Raw genomic sequence first — 24,717 nt, forward strand, 5'->3', positions numbered from 1 at the left:
TATTAGTAAAAGAGTTACTTAAAACTCAAAATAATGACTATATTAAGTTCACATAATTCCATAATACATAAGTCCTGCTAAAACTTGATCAAAAAGAGTTATGTAAAAATAGTCATACTCATATGTGCTAAAATAATTCACATGTTATGGCATTCATCAACATTAATATCCACACTAAAATGTAAGTTAATATCAAAATAAAAATTATCCAAAAAACTTATAAAAATGTATAAGTTTAGGACATACCTTCTTTGTGTTTATGTTCATTATGTGTTTGATAAAATATGAAAAAGTTATTTTTCGACTATTTCAAGTGTAAACAACGGAAACTTTCCCAAGGTTAACATATCTACTAAAAGCAATGTACATTTACTATTTGAGGTGTGGAGCAAATACCTCTCTTGCACAAGTGAACAGAATAAGAGATGAGAAATTGAGAATTGTGTATCTTCAAAATGATGAAACACCCATTATATATAGCCACTTCTTACAAAACTATTTCAACCATCATAAATCATAGTCAAAGTGCATAAATGTATTTTAATAGAATTAAAACACTCCATTAAAAAATAATTATTAGAAAAAGTTTTAAATGTACATTTATCCAACATGTTGTATCTCTCCATTGAGGGGATGTAAACATGCAATATTCCTATTAATAGAGGACATGACATTAAAAAAATAACTTCAAAACTTCATATGCACTAAGAATTGCTGAATTCATATTTTATGTTTCTCTCTCTATACGTGACCAAATAACGAATATTGCAAACTCTTTATTATGTTTCTAATTCTAATTACATAAATAATCATTTATTATTGTATATTTTATATTGAGTATGTAATGTGATTGTTTGCATTTCATTGAAAATTTTCACTTGATGTTCTTAAGTATCACAAAAAAAAGTAGTTTTACGCCTATAATCAATTATCAGATTTTTAAGCCACTTAATTATTGCAAACTAACCTTCAAACTCTATTCATTTGGTGATCAACAAAGCAAAAAGTCTATTATCATCCATACAACAAAAATACAAATATAACTTTAATTTTATTTTTATTATTTCTAAGACAAACTAGCGTTAAAGTGAGAAATTTGATTCACAAAGTAACACTCTCTCTATTTTCATAAGTTTGCCAATATTTCTATTTTAATCTTTTTTTTTTTTTTAAATAATATTGCTATCTCTTAAAGAGACAAAGGGAAATCAATTTTTTTATGCGAATATTTAAGAAATTTAGGAATGAAAACTGTTGATAACCGTAAACGCAAATGTTCCAAGTATCACGCTCTGAGAATAGACACTTTGCCAAAGTCAGGAGTTGTACACATACACATTACCAAGTAGGAGTAGTAAGAATCCATTTCTGCTACCTTCCACACAACCGAATCTTTCTCTTTTCGCGATCTTATCTTCTTTCTTCTCTCTTCTCTCTTCCCTCTACAGTATTTAATACCAAACCATATCAAACGGTTTCTTCATCACACTTTCTTTTCTCGTCATGACGATCACTGATTTCAGTAATCATCATGTTCATTGCAAAATTTCTGCCGTTATTTTTGATTTAGACGGCACTATTTTGGATACTGGTATTCAATTTTTACCTTCTTTTATGAATATTGATTTTGATTTTGTATTTGATTTGAATTGGAATTGTGGATGCAGAGGTTGCGACGAGAAGTGTGTTGAAAGATTTTTTGGCGAGTTATGGAAAGGTTTTGATTACTGATAAAGAGCATGCTAGAGTCGGAAAAACTCAGAAAGAATCAGCAATCGCCATTGTTCAAAATTATGAGCTTCCCCTGACTCCTGATCAATTTATCGCTGAAATTATTCCTATATATCGTGCCAAGTGAGTTTTTTTATGACTATTTTTCATCAATTCATGTTTAAATTATGTCGATCGTTTTTTTCTTTTTTTACTATGTTTGAAAATCATGAAAATTAAATTCATATAAGTCAATGTTCTTTAATGTTCTGTAAAAATCAGTTACTTTTTATCGATCAATAGAATTATGCGCGAAGAGAAGATGATTAAAGTAGAATTATAAGTGATCACTAGCAGAATTTAGTTGAAAATTCAGGGTTCCGTGAATATGCATGAGAAAAAGCATGACTGTTTCCTCTTAAATAATGTATGCATGTACTTCTATATTTATTTTCACCTGCTTGTTATTGGACAATTCTGGCATCCCTTACCACCTATGCCAAAACTGCACTTTGCTCTTGTGGAAATTGGCTTATCGAGCTTTTCTAGTATTCATTTACAGTACGAAAGGCCAACTCATTTTGGTTGGCAGCTTTCGAATGGGACCAATGCTTGTATTTGCCTAACTTGAGATTTTAAAAAACTCTGATCCATTCTTAGTATTTCTGGTCTTGTCTCCATAATAATACTCCCTTTGTCCTGTGAAATTACACATACTTTCATCTTAGTATGTCCCATTTATTATGCACCGTTTTTGTGTTTTTCTTTTTGGTGATAGACTTATTTTTGTTCTCTTAGTCTTATGCAAAATGCACAAACTTATTTTCTCCTCATTTTAACCTTTTATTTTCTTCTATCCACTTGTCCTATTTTCCAACAACAAGTTACTCCCCATGTCCCTTTGAATTAACAATACACACAAAACTCTCTTTGAATTAACAATACACACAAAACTCAATATACAAGAGTTTTTAAAGTCATATGATGCAAACTCAAAAGAGATGGACAATGGGACTATTAATTACTACTAGTACTTCATATATTGCTACTATTTTATAGTCATAGGATTAGAAAATTAAAAATGAAAAATTGCTGACAGTTACCTTTGAAGTACCCAAACATGCAAACCATCATCTTAAAACGGCAGCCCCTGCACAAACAATGCATCTTTTCAGAGGGTCCGGAGAAGAGTCCCACGGTACAACCACATAGACGTAATTTTGACAAAGCATTTTTTGAGCAGCCTCTTGCAGGAATAATATTCAATACTATCACATTATTCATTCCATTAGACAACTAAAATGCTTGTTTTTCAATACAACTTCCAAATGTTGGTTTTGCATGATGAAAAAAAGTGATACAAGGGAGTAGTATACTGGTATTGACAAATATATACAAGGGAGTTTGCAGTGCTTTCCTTAAAATAAAATATGTATGCAAACTCAATCATCATATTTCCTGCAAGAAAAGAGTGGAAAATACCCTAGTTTGTGTGCCTATAATGAGAGTGTTCACTATAACAATCACATCCCACAATTGATTTTGGATTCTGTTGTTGGGGATTTAGATAATTAAAGTCACATTACACTTTAATTAATTATGTCATCAATTCAGTTCTCAACTGTCATAATACATGTGAAATTGAAGCTGTGAACAAAGATGGATAGTACCCTACACAGTACTCACCTGTATGACTTAGAACAAACAAAAGAATTTTATGAGATTTATAGCCTTTTTATTTGAGAGACAGTTAAAAGATAATCTAATAACAGACCACAAGAGTTTTTGTCGGAAGAAATTGTTTTTCACAAGAATATGGCTTTCTTGTGTACTTGGTGGAGTGTTACTATGTAATATTTCACACACTCACGTTGTAATTTGTTTAATCCCCCACCCTATTAAAAGCATAATGTTGTTATTGTATTACATGTTCGCAATTACTTAGTGAAACTCATTTTCGTTGTACGTAAATTAGTGGTAAAAATTTCCTCAATATTTCTTACTTTTTTAATGTTTTGAATTTGTCCTGGTTTTCTTCATCCCCCTTCTTATATTTTAGGTGGAAAGACGCTAAAGCACTTCCTGGAGCCAATCGTCTTTTACAGCATCTTCACAAGCATCAAATCCCAATTGCTCTTGCCTCGAACTCTGTACAGGAATATATAGATGCCAAAATCTCTTACCAGAAAGGTGAGAATATTCTGTAGTCAAAAATCCAACTGAATAAATCATGTTCTGTTTTTGTTCTCTAATTTTTTGGTCTCAATTGCACAATCAAGGGTTAATTGAAACACACTATTTGTTATGATGATTGAGCAAGATCCTTAAAGTAACATTGGGATAATGCAATATCATGCTTGGACCAATATTCTTTGATAAAATATACTTATAATAGCATAAACTTAATTCTGTGCAGGATGGAAGGACTTATTCTATGTCATTCTTGGAAGCGACGAGGTTACATCAGGGAAACCATCTCCAGACTTGTAAGATCCCTAAAAAACTACATTGTAGCATAGCAAATTAGCCACTGATTGATTCATGCTGGAAGTTAATAGCTTTACTATGCTGTCTTTGTTCTCTGACTGATTTAGGAGTAGTAATCAAAGAAGATTAAAATAGTATCTCTGAAATTAAACCTGTGATCCTTAAGTTAAATATCTTTGTCGAGCCGTTCAGAGTTGATAAGTCTCTGACAATATTGAAAAGAGAAAATATAAGGTTTATGTGGATTCATAAAAATATGAGTTGCTTCGAGCCTTTGAAAATATAAATTCATTTGATCATCGTTTGCTATAGTTCAGTTTTTAGATTATCTCTGTGCTTACTTTCTGACAATCATGTGTTTGTTTATTTTTCTATATGCTCGATAGTTTTCTTGAACCTAGGTGACAGTCATCTAATGACATCAGAGAAATGGAATGTTGTTGCACTCTTAATGACCTGTTTGGTTATTCGTATTGATTAGCAAATGATGGAAATCGTATTGAAAATTTAATGTAATTTAGCTTGGAAAATTACTCAATAATATATGACGCTTGTCATATCCTAATATTTACTTTTTCTTCACAAAATTCATTTTCACCTATTTAAACTTGAAAATGTGGTAATAGGTGGTAATGAAAATTTCTTAAAAAAAATACTTGTTCAAGGATAAGATCTTCATCACCATGTTAAAGACATAACACATCTCTTGAAGGTTAAAACTTAAATTCGTTTTCATTACCTCCAATGAGTACTAAAAACCAAATGGGTCATTATAGTTTTCTACTCTTCATTTATCCAACTACATTCGTTATAACAGATTCCTAGAAGCAGCAAAGAGAATGTCAGTGGATCCTTGTAACTGCCTGGTGATTGAGGACTCTTTGTAAGTTCAAGTCTCAAGAAAATGTTGTCAAATATCCATTGTTGTGTGAAGTGAGGATCAAAAGTCACTTTTGTGATTTCCTGCTTTGAATTATAAATATACATTGTTTTCTCCCTACTTAATGTCATTAAATACTGTGCTTATAACTTGCTTAATATAAACCAAAGGTCTAATATTATAGTAGAATATGCAATTAGCCACTTTTTATTTTGTTGCTGAGTAGTGTTGTCCAATTTGATTTTTTGGACCTCTTTCTATAGTTTCAGTTAACAAAGTGTTAATTTTTCGGTTTCGTTTTTCTGTTAAACAATCTTGTTATAGCTAAATTAACCGCTATCGGAATTGAATCATGGACTTATTTTCACATGATGCATATTTTACTATCTAATCATGTTGATTTGTTCTCTTTGTTTTCTGACAACAGGATAGGTGTTCAAGCTGCGAAAGCTGCTGGAATGGAGGTAGTAGTTGTCCCATCACAATATGAAGCCGATGCTGTTGCCTTGGCAGACTCTGCTCTTTCTTCACTTGCAGATTTTCTTCCCGAGTTTTGGGGTCTACCTTCCTTTGAAGTTTCTAATCTTATGATTAACGGGTTGAATGATGCATTACCCGTCAATCCAATTTGTTTGGAAGGAAAGCTAGTTGATGCACTTCTTACCGAAGTTTAGGGTATAAATAATTCTCTTTCGTTCATGACATTGCGTAGATCTATAAAGTGTTTCAAGTGAACTTTGTCTCTATATCATGTTGTTGGCTGACAATTTTGATGCCTGTTCTATAATGTTATGAACCTACAGTTTTTTACATGCTGTTAGTCTTTGTTGTAGTACCAGGTGTCTCCTGGTGGTAGACGTTTAGCACTACGACACACGTTAGGTTTGAGATAGAAAATGGTTTGAGAGAGTTTAAGGTTTAGAAATGGTTTGAGCGTTTAGAGTAAACTAGTTTTGAAGAAAGGTAAAGGAAGATGATGATTCCTTTTTAGGCTTTAGAATATGGCATAGGATAGAAGGGATTTATGTTTGAGGGTTTGAATTGGAGAAAGGATGGATAGGGATAGAAGGGATATGTAGGGAAAGAAGAAAAGGCATAACAGGAATGTGTTTTATTGATTTTGAATGCTGTGGAGAAGGATGTAAGATACATAGATTAGGCTATCAGGTTCAGATCTAGAGATCGAGTCTGGGTCGTGTCCGGGTCTAAGGGTATGGACCCAAACCCAGACCCCGACCCGTTATTCATTTTTTAGACTGTTCCTTAAAGTTGGAACCTGATTCGAATAGTTAGATTTCGGTTTCGATTCCAGGCGATTTCAGACTATTCCTTGGCGGTGCAAAAGGCAGTTTTTAGTGGTTCAACTCTCGGTTGGGCAGATCAGACCACTAGTTCAATTCTTTTTTGCTTTAAATATAATTAAAAAAAATCATATAAAATACTATAATAATGTGGACATACTTTTGTTGATTATCATCAAAATTCATCGTTTGTCAATCATTATTAAAATATTAAAATATATATTCTGAAAAAAAAGAAAAAATTAATAAAAAACAATAAATTAGTAGATTAATAAAAAAGAGGGAGAATGGACTTGAACCTAGTATCTCAAAGGAATATTAAGCTGCCTACGTATCCCAAAAGAATCAAAGATCACGTAGTTCTTGTTATACCTTTTATTCATAGGTTATTGATTGTTGTCTGATATTCTTAATCCTATTCGTCATCTTCATCATCTTTTTGGTGGTTCAATGTATACTTTACCTCTCCTCCAAACGATTTAGATATATCCATCTTCATCTATGGATCGTTTGATGATCATCATTCTTTAGTCCTTGTGTTCGAACATCTATTTGATCTCCATCTTTCTAGTAAACACATTTGAATAGTATGTGGAGCATGACAAGATTTCTTTTCATCAAAAATTCTTTCACATTAACACTTCTAAAAACTAAAATTCCAAAGTGATTCCAATGCCACAAACAAACTTGCTTACTCCAAGTAAAACAACCTACAACAACGCCCTTTAATCACCAAATCAATGCATGCCTCATAAGGACATCACATTACCACTTGCCATATTAAATCACACATGAAATTTATGTCAAACAAAAATTTTAATCCAATACAAACCGACACTTTTAAAACTTAAACCCTAAAGTAATACCAGTACCGTACAAAAACAACTTGAAGACATCACACTTTCAACTACCTTTTTTTTGGATAAAATTCAATTACCATTGAAAATAATTCAGCCGAAAACTCCTATGCAAGACAAAGTAATGCTTTTAGATACTGAAATCCTGAAGTGATATCAATACACAGACAAACAACTTGAATAAATCTCCAAGTTAAACAACCCATAAACGCTCTTTAATGAAAAATAAATCAATGCATGCATCGTAAGGAAGACATCACACTTCCCTTTACCATTGAAATTGATCACACATGAATTTATGTCAATAAAAAAAATTTCAATACAAAACAAAGAGACGCTTCTTATAACTGAAAGCCCAAAGTGATACCAATACCACAAACTAACAACTTGAATACTTGTCTCCAAGTAAAACACACAAATGATGTTTAATCAAAAATATCCATGCATGCCTTGTAAGGAAGACATCACACTTCCATTCTCCAATGAAATTGAATTACACATAAAATTTAAGTCGATCGAAAAATTCCAATCTAAGATGCTTTTAGAAACTGAAACCCTAAAGTGATACAAATACATTGACAAACAACTTAAAATACTTGTCTCAAGTTCTTCCACAAACGTCCTTCACTCGCCACATTCATATATGCCTTACAAGGATAATTACTCGTCTCCAAGTAAAACAATCTACAAACATCCTTTGCGTACCACATTTATGCATACCTTATAAGGAAGACATCACACTTTGTCTTACCATTGAAATTGAACCACAAATTTAAATAAATTGAAATATTCCAATGCAACACATAGCAATGCTTCGAGAAAATAGAATTACAAAGTGATGTCAGTGCTACAAACAAACAAGTTGAATACTTGCCTACTTGTAAAACAATCAACAAACCCCTTTGATCACCATTTCTATGCATGCTTGATGAGGAGACATAACACTTCCACTTACCATTGAAATTTAAGCGCATAGGAAAGTTATGCTAATCGAAAAGTTCCAATGAATTGAAATCCAAAGTGATACCCAAAATATAGGGATGGCAATTCAGTCTGAATCCAACTTAGTCTGACTCGATCCAAGGAAAATAATCCGATTCAAGTGCGAGGAAAAGGTTATTCGACTCCAACTCCGACTTCATGATCCGAATCCGAGTTAGAGACAGACCGGAGTTGGACCTTATTAAAAATCCAACACTCCAACCCGACTCCCACCCTGAAGGAAATCCGACTTTGAATTTGACTTTTAACCCAATAATTTGTTTCCTTTAAAAATCTAGACGTGACTAATTCAAGCTCTCTCTCATACTAATTGTAATTTTCGATTTCAAAAACTACTTTGTATTTTTATTTAGATCAATCAATTAAAATACGACAAATCAGATCAAAAGAAATAAAATACGCCAAATCAAAATGCGAGAAAATTTTGTTAAATTGTAGTGTTAGAAATATTTCTCATGTTAAAACTTGAATTCAAAGTACATATATTTTTGTTAAATTGTATTTGAAAAATATATTTTGTTAACTTCGTATGCTTTAAATCCTTAGTACAATATCACAACGATAAAGTTTGATAATAATCCGACTCCGTTGGAGGTCCAAAAGTCCGAATCGGGGCAAACTTGAAGTATGCATAATCCGACTCCGAGTGAAGGTGGACTGAAAAAAAAAAACAACTAAAATCCGAAGCAAAGGCGGAGTACGTATAATCCGAACCGAATCCGACCCATTTTCCTCCCTACCAAAATATTACATGCAAACCACACCCACCACATTTTAAGTTGAAATAACACTCCGCAAACAATTAGAGGCAAGAACACAGCTCATCAAATCCCATTTGTTCAATTAGAACGACACCGATTCAAAAAATAAAACCTGACCACCCTAATTAACTTAAATATTTGTCTCAAGGTAAATCAACCCACAAATGCCATTTAATCACCAAATCCATGCATGCCTCATAAAAAAGACATCACACTTCCACATATCATTGAAATTAAATCACATGTGAATTTTAAATCAATCGAAAAATTTCAATGCAACACAATGTGACTGCTTCTAGAAACTGAAATCCCAAAATGATACTAATACCACAAACAAACAACTTAAATATTTATCACCAAGTAAAACAACCAACAATGTCCGTTACTCATAGAAATCCATGCATTCTAATACATAAAGATATCACTTTTCCGCTTACCAATAAAATTGAATCACACATGAAATTTAAATCAATCGAAAGATTCTAATGCATCGCAATGTGACGCTTCTAGAAGCTGAAACCCTAAAGTGATACCAATTACCACACACACTTGAAGTTTCCAAGTAAGGCAACAAACACCCTTTAATAACCAAACCCATGCATGCCTCATTAGGAAAGACATCTCATATTTTTACTCACCAATTAAATAGAATCACACAATAAATTTTTAGTCCATCGAAAAATTCCAATGCAACACAAAGCAGACACTTCTAAAATCGAAAATCCCAAAGTGATACCAATAGCACAGAGAAACAATTTAAAGACTTATCTCAAAGTAAAACAACCCACTAACACCCTTTAATCACCAAAATACATGCATGCCTCATAAGAAAGACATCACACACACTTTCCATTGAAACTGAATCATACATGAGATATTAACTCAATCTAAAATTCCAATGTAACAGAAGCGAGTCACACCGGGAGTTGCTCAAAAGAAAAATTGCCATCCAGAACATTAAAGACTAGTATTCAGCAAAGTGCATAATAAAGAGACCAAAAATCGTAAGTTTTTGTAAATTGCAAGTCCAATGAAGAAAGAGTATCATCAACACAATCACTATATCTTTAGTTCATACATTGCATTGTTAGGACAAAACAAAATATTACACACTCATGATTAGTTTACAACAGTGAAAAGATCAAATTTATATGAACTTGAGAAAGATACAGCACACTAATACACCATCAATGTCAACTTTTGAGAAAGAGAATCACAATGATATTAGTTTGATCAACATAGCTCCAATGAAAGATGCAAAGGTTTTACCCTGTTTGTAAACCTATAAGCCATAGGAGTTTTGACTTACTGATAGACTAAAATACACTATATATCATCATCATCCGAGCTCCGTCCTAGAAAACAGTACCACAGACAAACTAATTTACTTAATGTATAGAACGCTTCCCTCATCCACTTCCAAACATTGAAACAATTGTTTCTTGAATACTACTAGTGAAAACCGAGCACAATTCAAGCACAACACAAGCTAATTCTTAATGTATACCACGTCGACCAAACAATCTCTGAAAGAAAATTTTTAATGTATACCATGTCGACCAAACAATCTCTGAAAGAAAAGACAATACACTATAAGAATCATTTATATCTCTTTAACAATATCAACCTTCATTGATTAATACATGGGAGTGCACGAGACCAGAAGCTCATCGAGAAAGTAAAACTTTGAGCACCTTAACTATTCTTCTAATATCTCCATGTCTCTGGGCAACAATAGCATCATTTATATTATTTTATGAACAAAGGATAATGGTGATGATTCCAAAGTAGGCAAAAATCTTCTATTTCTTATTGTTCTACATCAAGCCAATCAAGGAAACCTCAATGAAAAATGTAAAAAAAGACTTACAGCACATGTACGAACAATGTCCATAACTGCAAACGCCAAGAAACATGGGCTAATTTTTAAAAGACAATATGTCACCAAAAAGACAATATGTCCCCATGCGTTCAGCCATGATAAATCAATAGGATTTTGTGAAAATAGGATCTGGCTAGTGAAGATGTGATGGCTTCAATTTTTGTTGAAGGAAAATAGTACCTCCTTCCATAACAAACAGCAAGAAGCCATTCAAAAAAGTGCGATAAAATAATCCTGTAAATCGAATTGCATCAAAGAGCAAATATCAATGCCAAATGTTGAATAGCAATATCAATACAAATAGCATTTGAAAATCGTCTATGAAACACAAAATAATCAAGAAATGAGAAGAAAAAACTATAAAACAAATTTAAATCTAAAAAATCATAAAAAATGTAAACCCACGAGCATAAGTTGTCAACCAATATATCTCTGAACAGAAAGAAAATAAAAGGATATTAATTGTAGTGCACATGAGTAATAATCTAATCTAGAATGTAAATCTGTCGGCACCCAAACCATTACTTCAATATCAACCAACTTTTTCTCCTTATGAAAACACAGTAAACATGATAATAATTATAGCAAACGATCAAACCATTCAAGACCGCATCGAAATATTTTCTACAAGTCAAAGTGCATCACAACAGCAAATATCAATTGAGAAAGAACCACAATGACTTGACGCTTGGTCAGGGATTGCTCAATGCAGATAACCCACGTTTAGCTTGTTTGTATACCTTCTCAAAGGAATTACACCTCTAATCTTTGCTGGATAATAAAAACAGAGGAAACAAAAGTAAAGGAAAAGCATATATTTCACCATTCAAGATACATCTAGAAAATCAACTAATTTACAGAAAATAAACTCCAGACCTTCCATACTTAAAACTGAAACATTCCAAAGATGAAAAAATCTTCCACCTCTTTACAAGAAAAGGCAACAATTAGCCAAAAACGAAGCATAATTACACAAACTAATTCTTAAAACTGAAATATTAAAAAATGCAAGTTGTAAGCCCCTCAAATCAACAAAAGTTCAATTACTAATGTGACTCTGTCAGCACCATAACCATTACTCCAATATCTCTTCGTGCCTCCAGCCGAGATCACATTCATCTATATTATTATGATAAAAAAATAACATGGCATAATCAAAAATGCAAACATACTCGCTATGACTTGAACCAGCATGGACAGTGCAAATCCCCTACAAAACAAACCGCAAGAATTGCAACTTCCAATCTATCTTGAAAAAATCAAGCACACCAATACCTTTTCTTATTTCAACATAGTACGAAAGCAATCAAGATCATTGTGCTTCACATTTCCTACAAGTTAAATTGCATCACAATATAAATCTAAATATCAATGACAATTGTTGAAAAAGAAAATCAATAAAAGGTGTGCATAATAGTTTTATTAGGATTGCTTAATGCAAAAGGCACTGAGTTAAACATTTTGTATACTTCCACGAAAAGCCAAAGTGGTTTTGACTCCTATTCTCTTCTAAATATAGAATAAAAAACAATGAAATAAAGCTATAACACAATCCATGCTAAAGTCTACAAAAAAAAAAACACATAACAACAACTAATTTACTAATCTCCAAAAAGAAAAAAACTTAAAGCCTTTCATCTCATTCGCCTCCAAACATAAAAAAAATCTTATAGAAGTATAAGAGTGAGCTACTACAAAATATATATATATATATATATATATATATATATATATATATATATATATATATTCTTCTTATAGAAGTATATTTATAGTGCTATTAATATTACTTGTAGCATAAGTTGTTCAGTATCACATCTAAATTTGACTGTCCTCATTATAATTTTGTTTTGATTTCCACATAAAGATACGCTGAAATTCTCTACAAAATTGCAATTCTTGAAGAATCCAATACACCAACAAACAAGAAGTTATAAGGAGAATCACTAAAAAAAAAAAACAAACTTAAAACATGAAAAAGTCCCCATAGCAACGATTTTCATGTGAAAGGGCTGCATTAAAAACCAAACACGAGGACACATGAGCTCATAGCCTCACTTGTAGGATGCAAACCAATTCACACATGTATCAGAAAATAAATTAAACAAGATAAGAATTTCCAACAAAAAATCAATTAACAATGTAAATCTATTAGCACTCTGACCGTTATTCCATGTGTCCAACCGACATCACATCATCTTTATTATTTTTTTTAAAAAAATTGGCGTAATTGAAAATGCAACTATTTACTCAGTAAGAGTTGTATCAGCATTGCAGCAATGCAAAGCACCTACAAAATAAACCATAAGGTTATTAACTTCCAATCTATCTTGAAAAAAGGAAGGAAATTAATACCTCTACTTGGAGAAATTAAAAAAAAAAAAAACCAAATGGTGTTGTTATTAACATGAATAACAAAAAGAAGGGGCTGCCATCCAAGACCATTATCGCTTTCGATGATGAGAAATTTAATTCGCAAGCACACAAATGCAATTAAACCCACATTCAACGACAACAAGTTAACCAAGTTATCCTTTTTTCTATCATCTACTAGATTCAATGTAGAGTCGGCAACAATTAAGTTCAAAGACAAGTCCAACATTGTACACATAGATGAAAAACAATTCTACTTAACCAAAACTGAACCCAATCAAGAAATACAATCAAACAATATATACCAAAGATTATGCTTAAAGTTCCAACCCAAAGGAACTCCAAGAATAGAAGGAGGGGAGAGTTGGAAACCAAGCCTATTCAATCAATCACAAAGGATCAAACAAGGACAATGTTAATAGACCAAGTTCTACCAGCAATAAGAGAAAAATGGCCAATTGGTACATCAAAAACAATATATATTCAACAAGATAATGCTAAACTGCATATCTTGGACAACGATAGATTGTTCAAAGAAGCTGCCACAATAGATGGGTTCGATTTCCATAAAGATGCTGCCAATTGGATATGAATGTATTGGACTTGGGATTTCTTAGGGAAATACAAGCCTTGCAACACAAAAAGGCCACTTATAGTTTTAACTCAATTAGTGTTGGCAGTTAAATGTGCATTTCAAAATTTGGATCCTAAGTCTTTAATGTAAATTTCATAACATTACAAGCTTGCAAAATTCAAGTTCTAAAAAGAATGGGAGGGATTGATTACCCTATACCACATATGAACTAGTCAAAATTGGCTAGAGAGGGAAGACTTCCCCAATACTTAACTACTGATAAACAGCTAGTCATCAGTTGTTTTGTATAAACGCAATCATAGGTGGACACCATAACACTAATCAATGATCAGTTCTACCAACCAGAATAGATGAAGCAACATAACCCTCATAAATTCCAGCACAGAAGTAGCAATATAGAAATAGAACACTAGTGCTGAATTGGAGGGAGCATGAAATTCATATCACAAAATCAACATATCCACTTAACAATCAATTCCAAACATGGAAAAAAAGATTTGTCGATACTGATACCTTTCACCTCCTTAAAATAGCAAGAACCTTTCCCTTTAAAATCGCTGAATGATCAACAACTCTAAGAAGCTACTCCATCATCTATTTGAAAATTACAAGAAATTCATATCATAGGATCAACATATCCACTAATAATAGAAGTATCGGAATTAAAATTATTGCAATTCTTTGAATTAAACTCGAAAGTATCAGTAAGTCTTGCCAATCCTAAATCAAACAAAATAGCTTTTCAAAAGCTACTGATTCCAAACATGGAAAAACAAATTTATTGATGTTGATACATCCGCACCTTAAAATAGCACGAACCTTTGTCTTTAAAATCAATGAATGATCAACGCCTCCAACAAACTATAGCATAATCAATAAAACAGATTAAATTTTTCAAATTATAGAACATTAAATTTTTAAATTCTTGAATTAACCTCGAAAATATCAATAAATCTTATCAATACAAAATTGAACAACAAAACTTAGCTTTTTAAAAGCAAGTGAATCCAAACATGGAAAGACGGTTTATTGATACAAGTACCTTTTGCCTCCTTCAGCTTCCATAAAATCACAGCATAATTACTGCCACGAGGAACTATTCGATGATCTACAAATCTACCATTAAGGTCTAGTTGTTCTAGAAATAAAAACGATATCATCAATATAGCATGTACCTTTCCACTTACATAAATCACTAGATGAAACGCCTCAATGAAGCTACTTGATCATCTATAAAGCAAATAAATTTCCTACCACAAGGATTTCGCCTTCTTACCCATAAGATATGTAACTTACTAAACCACAAATGCCCTTGCTTAGACATGGCATTAAAGAGGGACAACTTAATTACTTGCTTCATAAAAAATTAAGCAAAAAGCCCTTACATGTACCCAAATACACGGTCCCCAAAAATCCTCTCGTTACCATCACGAAAGAATAAGCCTGAATAAGAAGCAACTTTTTAAATACAATAAAAAGATAAGAGAGTAAAGAGGATGGTTAATTTATAAAACTGATATCTAGGTTCCAAGGCTTAATCCTAATCTAAATGTTAAGAGAACACAAATCTCTAAAGAAAAATTGATTCACAAACCAAAATAACAAGAACCTTTCACTTTAAAATCACTGAATGATCAACGCCACCAAGAAGCTACTCCATCATCTATATGAAATTCATACCACAAAAATACATATCAATTAATATTCAGAGCATCGACCATCAAAAAATTGCAATTCACGAATTAACCTCGAAAGTATCAATAAATCTTACTAACCTGAATAGAACAACAAAACATAGCTTTTAAAAAGCTACTAATTCCAAACATGGAGAAAAAGACTAACCGATATTGATACCTTTCACCTCCTTAAAATAGCAAGAATCTTTCCCTTTAAAATCGTTGAATGAACAAGGCCACTAAGAAGCTACACTATCATGTATATGAAATTATATGAAATTAATATCAGAGGATCAACTCATCCACTAATAATCGAAGTATCGGACATCAAAATATTGCAAATCTTGAATTAACCTAGAAAGTATCAATAAATCTTGCCAATATTGAATCGAACAACAAAACATAGCTTTTCATAAGCAACTGATTCCAAACATGGAAAAACAGATTTATCGATACTGGTACGTTTCGCACCTTAAAATAGCACAAACCTTTCGCTTTGTAATCGTTGAATGATCAACACCACCAAGAAACTACTCCATCACCTATAAAAATAATTAAATTTTAAAATTCTTCAATTAACCTCGACCATATCTATAAATATTATTAATCCTGAATCGAAGAAATTTTATTGATACAAATACCTTTTGCCTCCCTCAGCTTCAATATCACAAGATTATTAATGCCATGAGGAACTATTCGATTATCCACAAATCTAACATTAAGATATAGTTGTTCCAGAAATAACGATATTATGAATATAGCATGTACCTTTCCACTTTCATAAATCACCAAATGAAATGCCTCAAGTAGCTACTCGATCATCTATGAAGTAGATAAATTTCATAGAACAGCAAGCAAAAATAAAAACAAATGTTACCACAGGGATTTCGCCTTCTTACCCATAAGATAATCAGAGTCACTAGACATAACATTACGGAGGAACTTAATTATTCGCACCACAAAAAAAATTAACAAAAAGCCTATTCATGTACGAAAATGCGCGATCCCAAAAAAGCTTCTCATTATCGTCACGAAAGAAGCCTGAATAAGAAGCAACTTCTTGAAATACAATAAAAAGATAGGAGTCTAAAAAGGATAGTTAGTTTTTAAAACTGATATCTAGGTGCCAAGGACTAATTCTAATCTGAATGTTTAGAGAACACAAATCTCTAAAGAAATATCTTTGTAATAGTCAGTCATTCTAATCTCAACCGCATAATTGAATTCCAGACTGCAAACACCAATGAATTAGTAGATCTATCACGTCATAGCTTCCCAAATAACACACTCAAAAAATCAAGTAAACTATAGGCTTAGCACAGACTACATCGCAAACAAGGAAAAAAATCTAAAAAAAGCAAAGAGAGTTCTTGGACAAAAATTAATTGACAACAAAAAATAGCAAGAACCTCTCTCTTTAAAATCAATAAATGATCAATGCCACCAAGAAGCTACTCCATCTATATGAATTTATATGAAATTTATTCACAAGATCAAAATATCAACTAATAATTGAAATATTAGCCATCAAAATATTGCAATTCTTGAATTAACCTCGAAAGTATCAATAAACCTTACAGTCCTGAATCGAACAACAAAACATAGCTTTTCAAAGCAGCTAATTCCAATCATGGTAAAAAAAAACTTGTCGATGCTGGTATTTCGCCTCCTAATAATAACAAGAACCTTTCACTTTAAAATCACTGAATGATCAACGCCACCAAGAAGCTACTCCATCATCTATATAAAATTATATAAAATTCATATCACAAGATAAACATATCAACTAATAATCAAAGCATCAGCTGCAATTCCTAATTAACCTCAAAAGTATCAATAAATCTTGCAATCCTGAATCGAACAACAAAACATAGCTTTTAAAAAGCTACTAGATCCAAACATGGAAAAAAAGATTCATCGATATTGATACGTTTCACTTCCTTAAAATAGCTACATAGCAAGAACCTTCCCTTTTAAAATCATTGAATGATCAAGGCCACTAAGAAACTACTCCATCATCTATATGAAATCACAGGATAATCATATCAACAAATAATCGAAGTATCGAACACCAAAATATTGCAAAACTCGAATTAATCTTAAAAGTATATCAATAAATCTTACCAATCCTGAATCGAACAACAAAACATAGCTTTTCAAAAGCTACTAATTCAAAACATGGAAAAACAGATTTATCGATACTAGTACGTTTAGCACCTTAAAATAGCAAAAACCTTCCGCTTTATAATTGTTGAAAGATCAACGCCACTAAGAAACTACTCCATCACCTGTAAAAATGATGGAATTCTTCGAAGTATCGAACATTAAAATATTAAATTCTTGAATTAACCTGGACCGTATCATTAAATCTTACCAGTCCTGAACCGAACAACAAAACATAACTTTTCAAAAGCAGCTAATTCCAAACATGGACAAAAAAGATTTACCGATGTTGGTATTTCGAACAACACCAATCCTAAATGAATAACACCACCAAGAAGCTACTTCATCATCTACAAAACAGATGAATTTCCTCAAAGCATCGAGAATCAAATATTGCAATTCTTGAATTAACTTCGAAAGTATCAATAAATCTTACCAATCCTAAATCGAACAACAGAACATAGCTTTTTAAAAGCTACCGTATCAAAACATGGATAGAAAGATTTATGATACTGGTACCTTCGCCTCCTTAAAATAACAGGATGATTAATGCCACGAAGAACTATTCGATCATCTAAAAGTCTACCAACAAGGTATAGTTGTCCTAGAAATAACAATATCATCAATATAGCAACATCATGAAGAATAGGAACAAGGAGGCTATCAAAATGGGAAATTTATAAACAGTCCGAGCAAAAAATCAATAAATGAATTCCTGACTTCCAAACTGCAAAGTCACGATTATTACATCTATCACGTCCTAATTTGAAAAATCAGATATGTTTATCAAGATTCTGGAAACAAAAAAAAGTAGATAAGATGTTTCGAGAAAATTAGCATGTATTTAATACTTGAACTATTAAAATCCAAACGCTTAACGCCACTAAAAATCCGAAAACCAATATAGTTGTTGCCACGACAGAATAAAGCTGAATAAGAAGCGACTTTTTGAAGAGCATTAGAGATACAAGAGGCTAAAAGGATGGAAAACTTCCTAAAAACGACATCCAAGTTCCAAAGACTAATCATTGTCTAAATGTCAATAGAAAATAAAATCTCCAAAGAAATAGATTTATCAGCAGCCAGGCGTTTTAACCTCCAGCATATAACAGACAAAGATCAGTAATTAAATACTAAACTACAAAGCCACGAAATACCAAAAAGAACATTTATTGATCACGTCTATCATGACCTACCTTCCCAAATAACCTATACACTCATATGATATTGCAAGGATAAAACAGATTGGAAACCTTAACTGAATCAATCTAGAATCTGAAGCTTGCACCATAAAAATCGCATTTGTTAAATATCCGAAGAGAAAAGAAACAAACAGTTTCTTGGATTGAAAATCATTGAAAATCAATCTTGAATCTTAACATGCAATACATATTTAACAATGTTGGTACCTTTCTACACTTTAAAATCACCGAATGATAAATACCACAAAAAACTATTTGATCATCTTTTTAAAGGACCACACAGTATCAACAAATCTACCATCAAGATATAGTGGTTCCTAAAAAAACGACGAAGCATGAATAAAGCAACATCCAAGAGAACAATCAAAACAAGGAGGCCACTAGGAAGCGATGATTTATTGATAGTCGGTGCTCGCTCAAACCTCCAAGCAAGAAATCAATAAAATCAATAATTGAATTTCAAACTATGAAACTGCACAGCTAAGAAAGCATGTACCTTTCCACCTTCATAAAACACCAAATGAAATGCCTCAAAGAAGCTACTCGATCATCTATGAAGCAAATAAATTTCCTAAAACAGCAAAAAAAAAAATGTTACCTAGGGAATTTCACCTTCTTACCCATAAGATTTGTAACTTACTAAACTACAAATGCCTCAAATGCCCCTACTTAATCCAAGTCACTAGACATAGCATTACGGAGGAACAACTTAATTTCTTGCATCAAAACAAAAATAAACAAATAGCCCTTTCATGTACCCAAATGCGCGGTCCCAGAAAATCTTCTCATTGCTGCAACGAAAGAATAAGCCTAAATAAGAAACAACTTCTTGAAAAACAATCTAAAAGGACGGGTAACTTACAAAACTGACACTCGGGTTCCAACGACTAATCATCATTCGAATGTTATGAGAAAACAAAGCTCCAAAGAAAAGTATTTCTTAGTATTCGATTGTTCTAACTCCAGCATACATCAACATAATTGAATTCCAGACTGCAAAGCCAAAAAAAACACCAGAAAAGTATACCAATGATCTATTACATCTATCATGGCCAAGCTTCCCAAATAAGATATCAATTTATATGAAATTGGAAAAAAAATAATACGAATAGGAGATCCTGAGAGAATAAGTGTATACTCTAATCTTAGCACCATTAAATCACAAAACAAGAAAAACAAATTAAAGAAAACAAGAGTTTCTTGGACCGAAAATCAAACTTCAATCCACGAACCAAAATAGCAAGAATCTTTCTCTCTAAACTTGCTGAATGATCAACGCCACCAAACAGCATATCCACTAAGTCGGACATCAAAAAATTACAATTCTTGAATTAAACTCTAAAGTACCAATCCTAAATCGAACAACAAAACATAGCTTTTTAAAAGCTACTGAATCCAAACATAAAAAACAGATTTATCGATAGTGGTACCTTTCGCCTCCTTAAGATCACAGGATGAGTAATGCCACAGCCCACAAAGAACTATTCGATCATGAACAAATCTAACATCAGGGTATACTTGTTCTTGAAAAACAACAAAATCATCAATATAACAACATCTTCAAGAACAATAGAAACAAGAGGCTAATGAGATAGAAAATTTATCAATAGTCAAATGTTCAATTTAACCTCCCAGAAATCAATAATTGAATTCCAGACAGCAAAGTAGTAAAACACTAGCAAAGGATATACTACACCTATCACGTCCTAACTAGAAAAATCATATATCTGTTTATCAAGATTCTGGAAACAAAAAAAGTAGATATGATGTTCTAAGGAAAATCAGCATGGAATTTGATGCTTTAACTATCAAAATCAGAACGTTTAACGTCACTACAGAAACATACTAAAGGTAACAAACAAGTTTCTAGAATCAGAAAATCAACTTCAATTCACTACAAAATAGACAGACAAAAACCATGTACCTTATGCCTTCTTTAAGTCGACAAATGATTAACGCCGTTGAGATGCTTCTCAATCATCTATAACAGATAAATTTCCTATGACGACACAACTCAAATCCAACAGATTCCAAGTTACTAAATGTAGCATTCCGGAGAAACTTAAATTACTTGCATCAAGAAAAACAAACAAAAAAACTTTTTACATGTTCCTAATTGCAAAATCAAAATCATTTTATTTGCCGCCACGAAAGATTAAGCTTGAATAAGAAGCAACTTTTTGAAGAACAATAAAGATGAGGTTAAAAAGGATGGAAAACTTCCTAAAGATGATATCAAATTATTGTCCGATTGTTGATAGAAAATAGAATCTCCAAAGAAATTATTTTATTGCCAGCCTGACGTTCTAACCTCTGGCATATAACGGTCAGAGATCAATAATTGAATTCCAAACTGCAAAGCCACAAAACACCAGAAAGAAGAATTATTAATCTATTTGTCCATCACAACCTACCTTCCCAATCCATTTATATGAAATTGCAAGGAAAAAAACAGATAGGACACCTTGATTAAATCAATATAAAGACTGAAGCTTGCACCATCAATATCACGTTTGTTAAATAACCGAAGTGAAAGGAAACAAACAAGAGTTTCTTGAACCAAAAATCAATCTCGAATCCATTGCAAACATTCGAAACCTAAAAAAGCATGGACCTTTCTCTTAAAATGCACTGACTGTAACACCACCAAGATTCTACTGGATCAACTATAATTCAGAGGAAATTCCTAGAACAGTGTCTATCGATGATAGAAGAATTGAACACTTAAATATTGCAATTCTTGAACCAACCGCGAAAGTATCAGTAAATTTCTTGGAATTTATAATAAGAGTAGAAATAAATCTACCAATAATCAAGAATCGGACATCAAAATCTAGCTTTTCTTGAATTAACCACGAAAGTGTCTTAAAAACTTTTAAATCCAAAGCAGGAAAACAAATTTATCGGTAACGGTACCTTTCTTCTCTTAAAACCCCAGGATGATTAACGCCACGAAGAACAATTCGATCACCTATGAAACCGAGCAAACAGTAGCAACAAATCTACCGATAATCGAAAAGTCGGACATTAAAATATAGATGTATACTTGAAATAACCAAGAAATTATCAATAAAGCAATCGATGATAGAAGATCCGAATTGAAAAAAATATTATCATCTTGAACGAATTCGACAATTGAATCAACAACCTTGGCGACGTATCAATCGATCAAAAGTCTAAACCAGATGATCAGAAAAGAAAAATTACACATATGAGACGGAGAAAAAAGAGAAGAACTAACAAAACACAGAGCGCATATTAGAGACCAGATTAAACAATTGGGCAAGCAATGAAGGAAAAGAAGGAAGGTGGGGTTAAATTTATAGAAGCGTATTGGCGAATGAGGCGGTTAAAATGTTGACGCGGTTTGAAGGTCGGCTTGAAAGTCGGTGAGTTGGAATCTAATATCCCTCCTACTTTTCCTTTTTTCTTTTTTCCCTTATTTTTGTCCGTTTTATTTTTGGTAGATGGTTACGGGCTGCTGGATTTGACCGTAAAGAAAAGTTGGGGCGCCCATGGAATTTTTTGGGAGTGTATATACTACCTGTCTACCTCCAATTCAATTTAGTTGTTCTACATAAATATCAAAAAATAAGAGGATCACCTAAAATAGTAAACCTATATGCAATATTGGATATATTTAATAATAAAAAAAATAAGGGGACCACCTATAAATATAGGTCATAAAATAGAATTGCGACAAGTAGGATGAACTTACCCAATAAAGAAATGGGACAAGTAAAACGAATTGGAGGGAGTATTACGGCGTATTCACCAATTTTTATATAATAACCCCATCAATAATCAATATCAATAAAATATATTAATGAAGAAACGACTTAAGACATGTATCATAACTCTCATTAAAAAATTTTCCGCCAATTTTCTATTGTTGACATAGAAGTTTTTAATACTTGGCTTCATAATTAACACATTAAAACATGTAATATTTGTTGATTAGCTATAAATATTTGTGATCTATTGATACATTATATTTCCTTATGTAAACCTATAATTCTTTTTATCTCAAATCATAAATAAAATTAAAACTTAGTTTATTAAACCATTTATCGAAAATGAAGTGATCGAATCAAAAAAAGACAAAAATAAAATATTAATTTTCTATTTTCATATACACAATCTTAAGTCTTAAGCTCAAAAATTTATATCATAGTAGTATGTTATATTCAGTTTGTATATTTTATGATTCTTTTAAAAAAGTTTAATAATTAAAAAAATCTACAAATTAAATTAAAATATAATATATTGATGGAATTCTATAATCTTTCAATGATAGAATCATAAAAAAAATGATTTTTTAATAGAAGTAGTAATTAGAGTATTCTATTGCACGTTAAAATTGCAATAATTAAAATTTAATAAAAACTATTGACGGACAAGATTTTGTAATTTAATCAATATTGTTCAACGATAATCAATTTGATAAACTTTATTGATTGATGGTTTTTTATTGTCTATTTTCCACATATATGTTTTAATATAATTGTATAACAAATTATTTCTTCACTTTGATAATTATATTATTATAACAAATACAAAGATTTAATGATTAAAAAATTTGAAAAATAATATTAATATAATCATATCAGTAAATATTTATTGTATCCATGCTTTACACGGTAATCTATTTAGTCTACTAACAAATATTGAACAAATTTAATTTTATGGAGTGTTTGCCTTAGCAAAATAATGGCTTGCTCCACAAGGTATTTAGATAAAATTTAAATACTTTTTCAGTTTGTTATTGTCCATTTTAATCTACAAAACAAATTTTGAGCTACTACTAATGCGGGAGCTTAACATGATATCCAGTTGCTAGTACTACAACAATATAATCAATTACTCAATTGAATATATTATCACTTAAAAGTTACCAAAAAATTTAAATTTAGAGTTTAAAATATTTTTAAAAAATTATATTATCAATTAAACAACCACTTAAGAATTCAAATACATTTTTTATATATAAACTTTTGCAGAAAATTCAATCGACTTCCGTTTTTAAATCAAATATCCAAAAAGAATTAATTCAAAAAATAAGTATAAAATAATAATTTCTGTTAAACATACTTAGATAATAGCAACATTATTTTTAGATAGTCTTTGGAATATATATATATGTACTTTTGTCTCTTTATCTTTCTTGTAATTTTCAATAGACATAAAAAAAATGAATAAGAAAATTTAATCTCTTTTCTCTGATATTCTCTCCCTCCTCTGATATTTCTTATTGTTCTTGAACATTGAATGATCAAAAATTAACATGGTATCAGATATATAGGTTATCATTGTTTCCAATTGCAGTTTCGTTTATCTCTCCATCATTTGTTTTTCAGTTTCGATTGTTTCATATTGTTCTTCCTCATTCTATCTTCGCCAACGAAAATCGCTTGTTTTGTTCATTCGCAAAACCCTAATCAAGATTCTGGTTTGTTCTTTCTTTATCTTCTGCTTGATTTTCCTCTGATTCGCAAATTGATTGTTTGCTTGTTTGGTTTGTTCATCAATTGATTTGTTCAATTGATTTTTTTTTTTTTTTTTGCGAATTGATTCTTTTGTTTCAAAATTGGTTTGTTCACGATGCTTTCTTCTGAATGACAAATCAATTGTTTATCTTCTGCTATCTTTTGATTTATCATTTGTTCGTTCACCCTATCATTTGCAATGACAAATCAAGATCCTAGTTTGAGTTTTCTTGACCATTCCGATCCTCTATTTCTTCATCCTGCTGACCATCCTGGTTTATTGTTGGTATCTAAACCATTTAATGGTTCGAATTTTGGTTCATGGAAGAAATCTATGTCTAT

The 24,717-nt window shown here is 31.6% G+C and overlaps 1 protein-coding gene and 2 long non-coding RNA genes across 4 annotated transcripts; 1 reads left to right on the forward strand and 2 right to left on the reverse strand.

The window, feature by feature from the left end:
- Positions 1–1,162: 1,162 nt before the first annotated feature.
- On the forward strand, positions 1,163–5,887 carry LOC130820193 (bifunctional riboflavin kinase/FMN phosphatase-like). Of its 2 annotated transcripts, XM_057685469.1 has the most exons (6): positions 1,163–1,591; positions 1,668–1,854; positions 3,770–3,900; positions 4,127–4,196; positions 5,015–5,080; positions 5,505–5,887. In XM_057685469.1, the coding sequence occupies exons 1-6, from the start codon at positions 1,504–1,506 to the stop codon at positions 5,749–5,751; spliced, it is 789 nt and encodes a 262-aa protein (XP_057541452.1). In that variant the 5' UTR covers positions 1,163–1,503; the 3' UTR covers positions 5,752–5,887. The 2 variants fall into 2 exon arrangements, with proteins under 2 accessions (XP_057541452.1, XP_057541459.1); XM_057685476.1 differs by lacking the exon at positions 5,015–5,080.
- LOC130820220 (uncharacterized) lies at positions 1,688–3,823 on the reverse strand. The gene is made up of 2 exons (XR_009045135.1): positions 3,714–3,823; positions 1,688–2,860 (listed from the first exon to the last, which is right to left on the reverse strand). It is a non-coding gene; the product is annotated as an uncharacterized LOC130820220 (long non-coding RNA).
- Positions 5,888–10,565: 4,678 nt separating the features above from the next.
- On the reverse strand, positions 10,566–22,300 carry LOC130820213 (uncharacterized). The gene is made up of 2 exons (XR_009045134.1): positions 10,869–22,300; positions 10,566–10,722 (listed from the first exon to the last, which is right to left on the reverse strand). It is a non-coding gene; the product is annotated as an uncharacterized LOC130820213 (long non-coding RNA).
- Positions 22,301–24,717: the final 2,417 nt, after the last annotated feature.

The sequence above is a fragment of the Amaranthus tricolor genome, chromosome 1, assembly GCF_026212465.1.
Source record: "Amaranthus tricolor cultivar Red isolate AtriRed21 chromosome 1, ASM2621246v1, whole genome shotgun sequence".
In the NCBI taxonomy this organism is placed as follows: domain Eukaryota; kingdom Viridiplantae; phylum Streptophyta; class Magnoliopsida; order Caryophyllales; family Amaranthaceae; genus Amaranthus; species Amaranthus tricolor.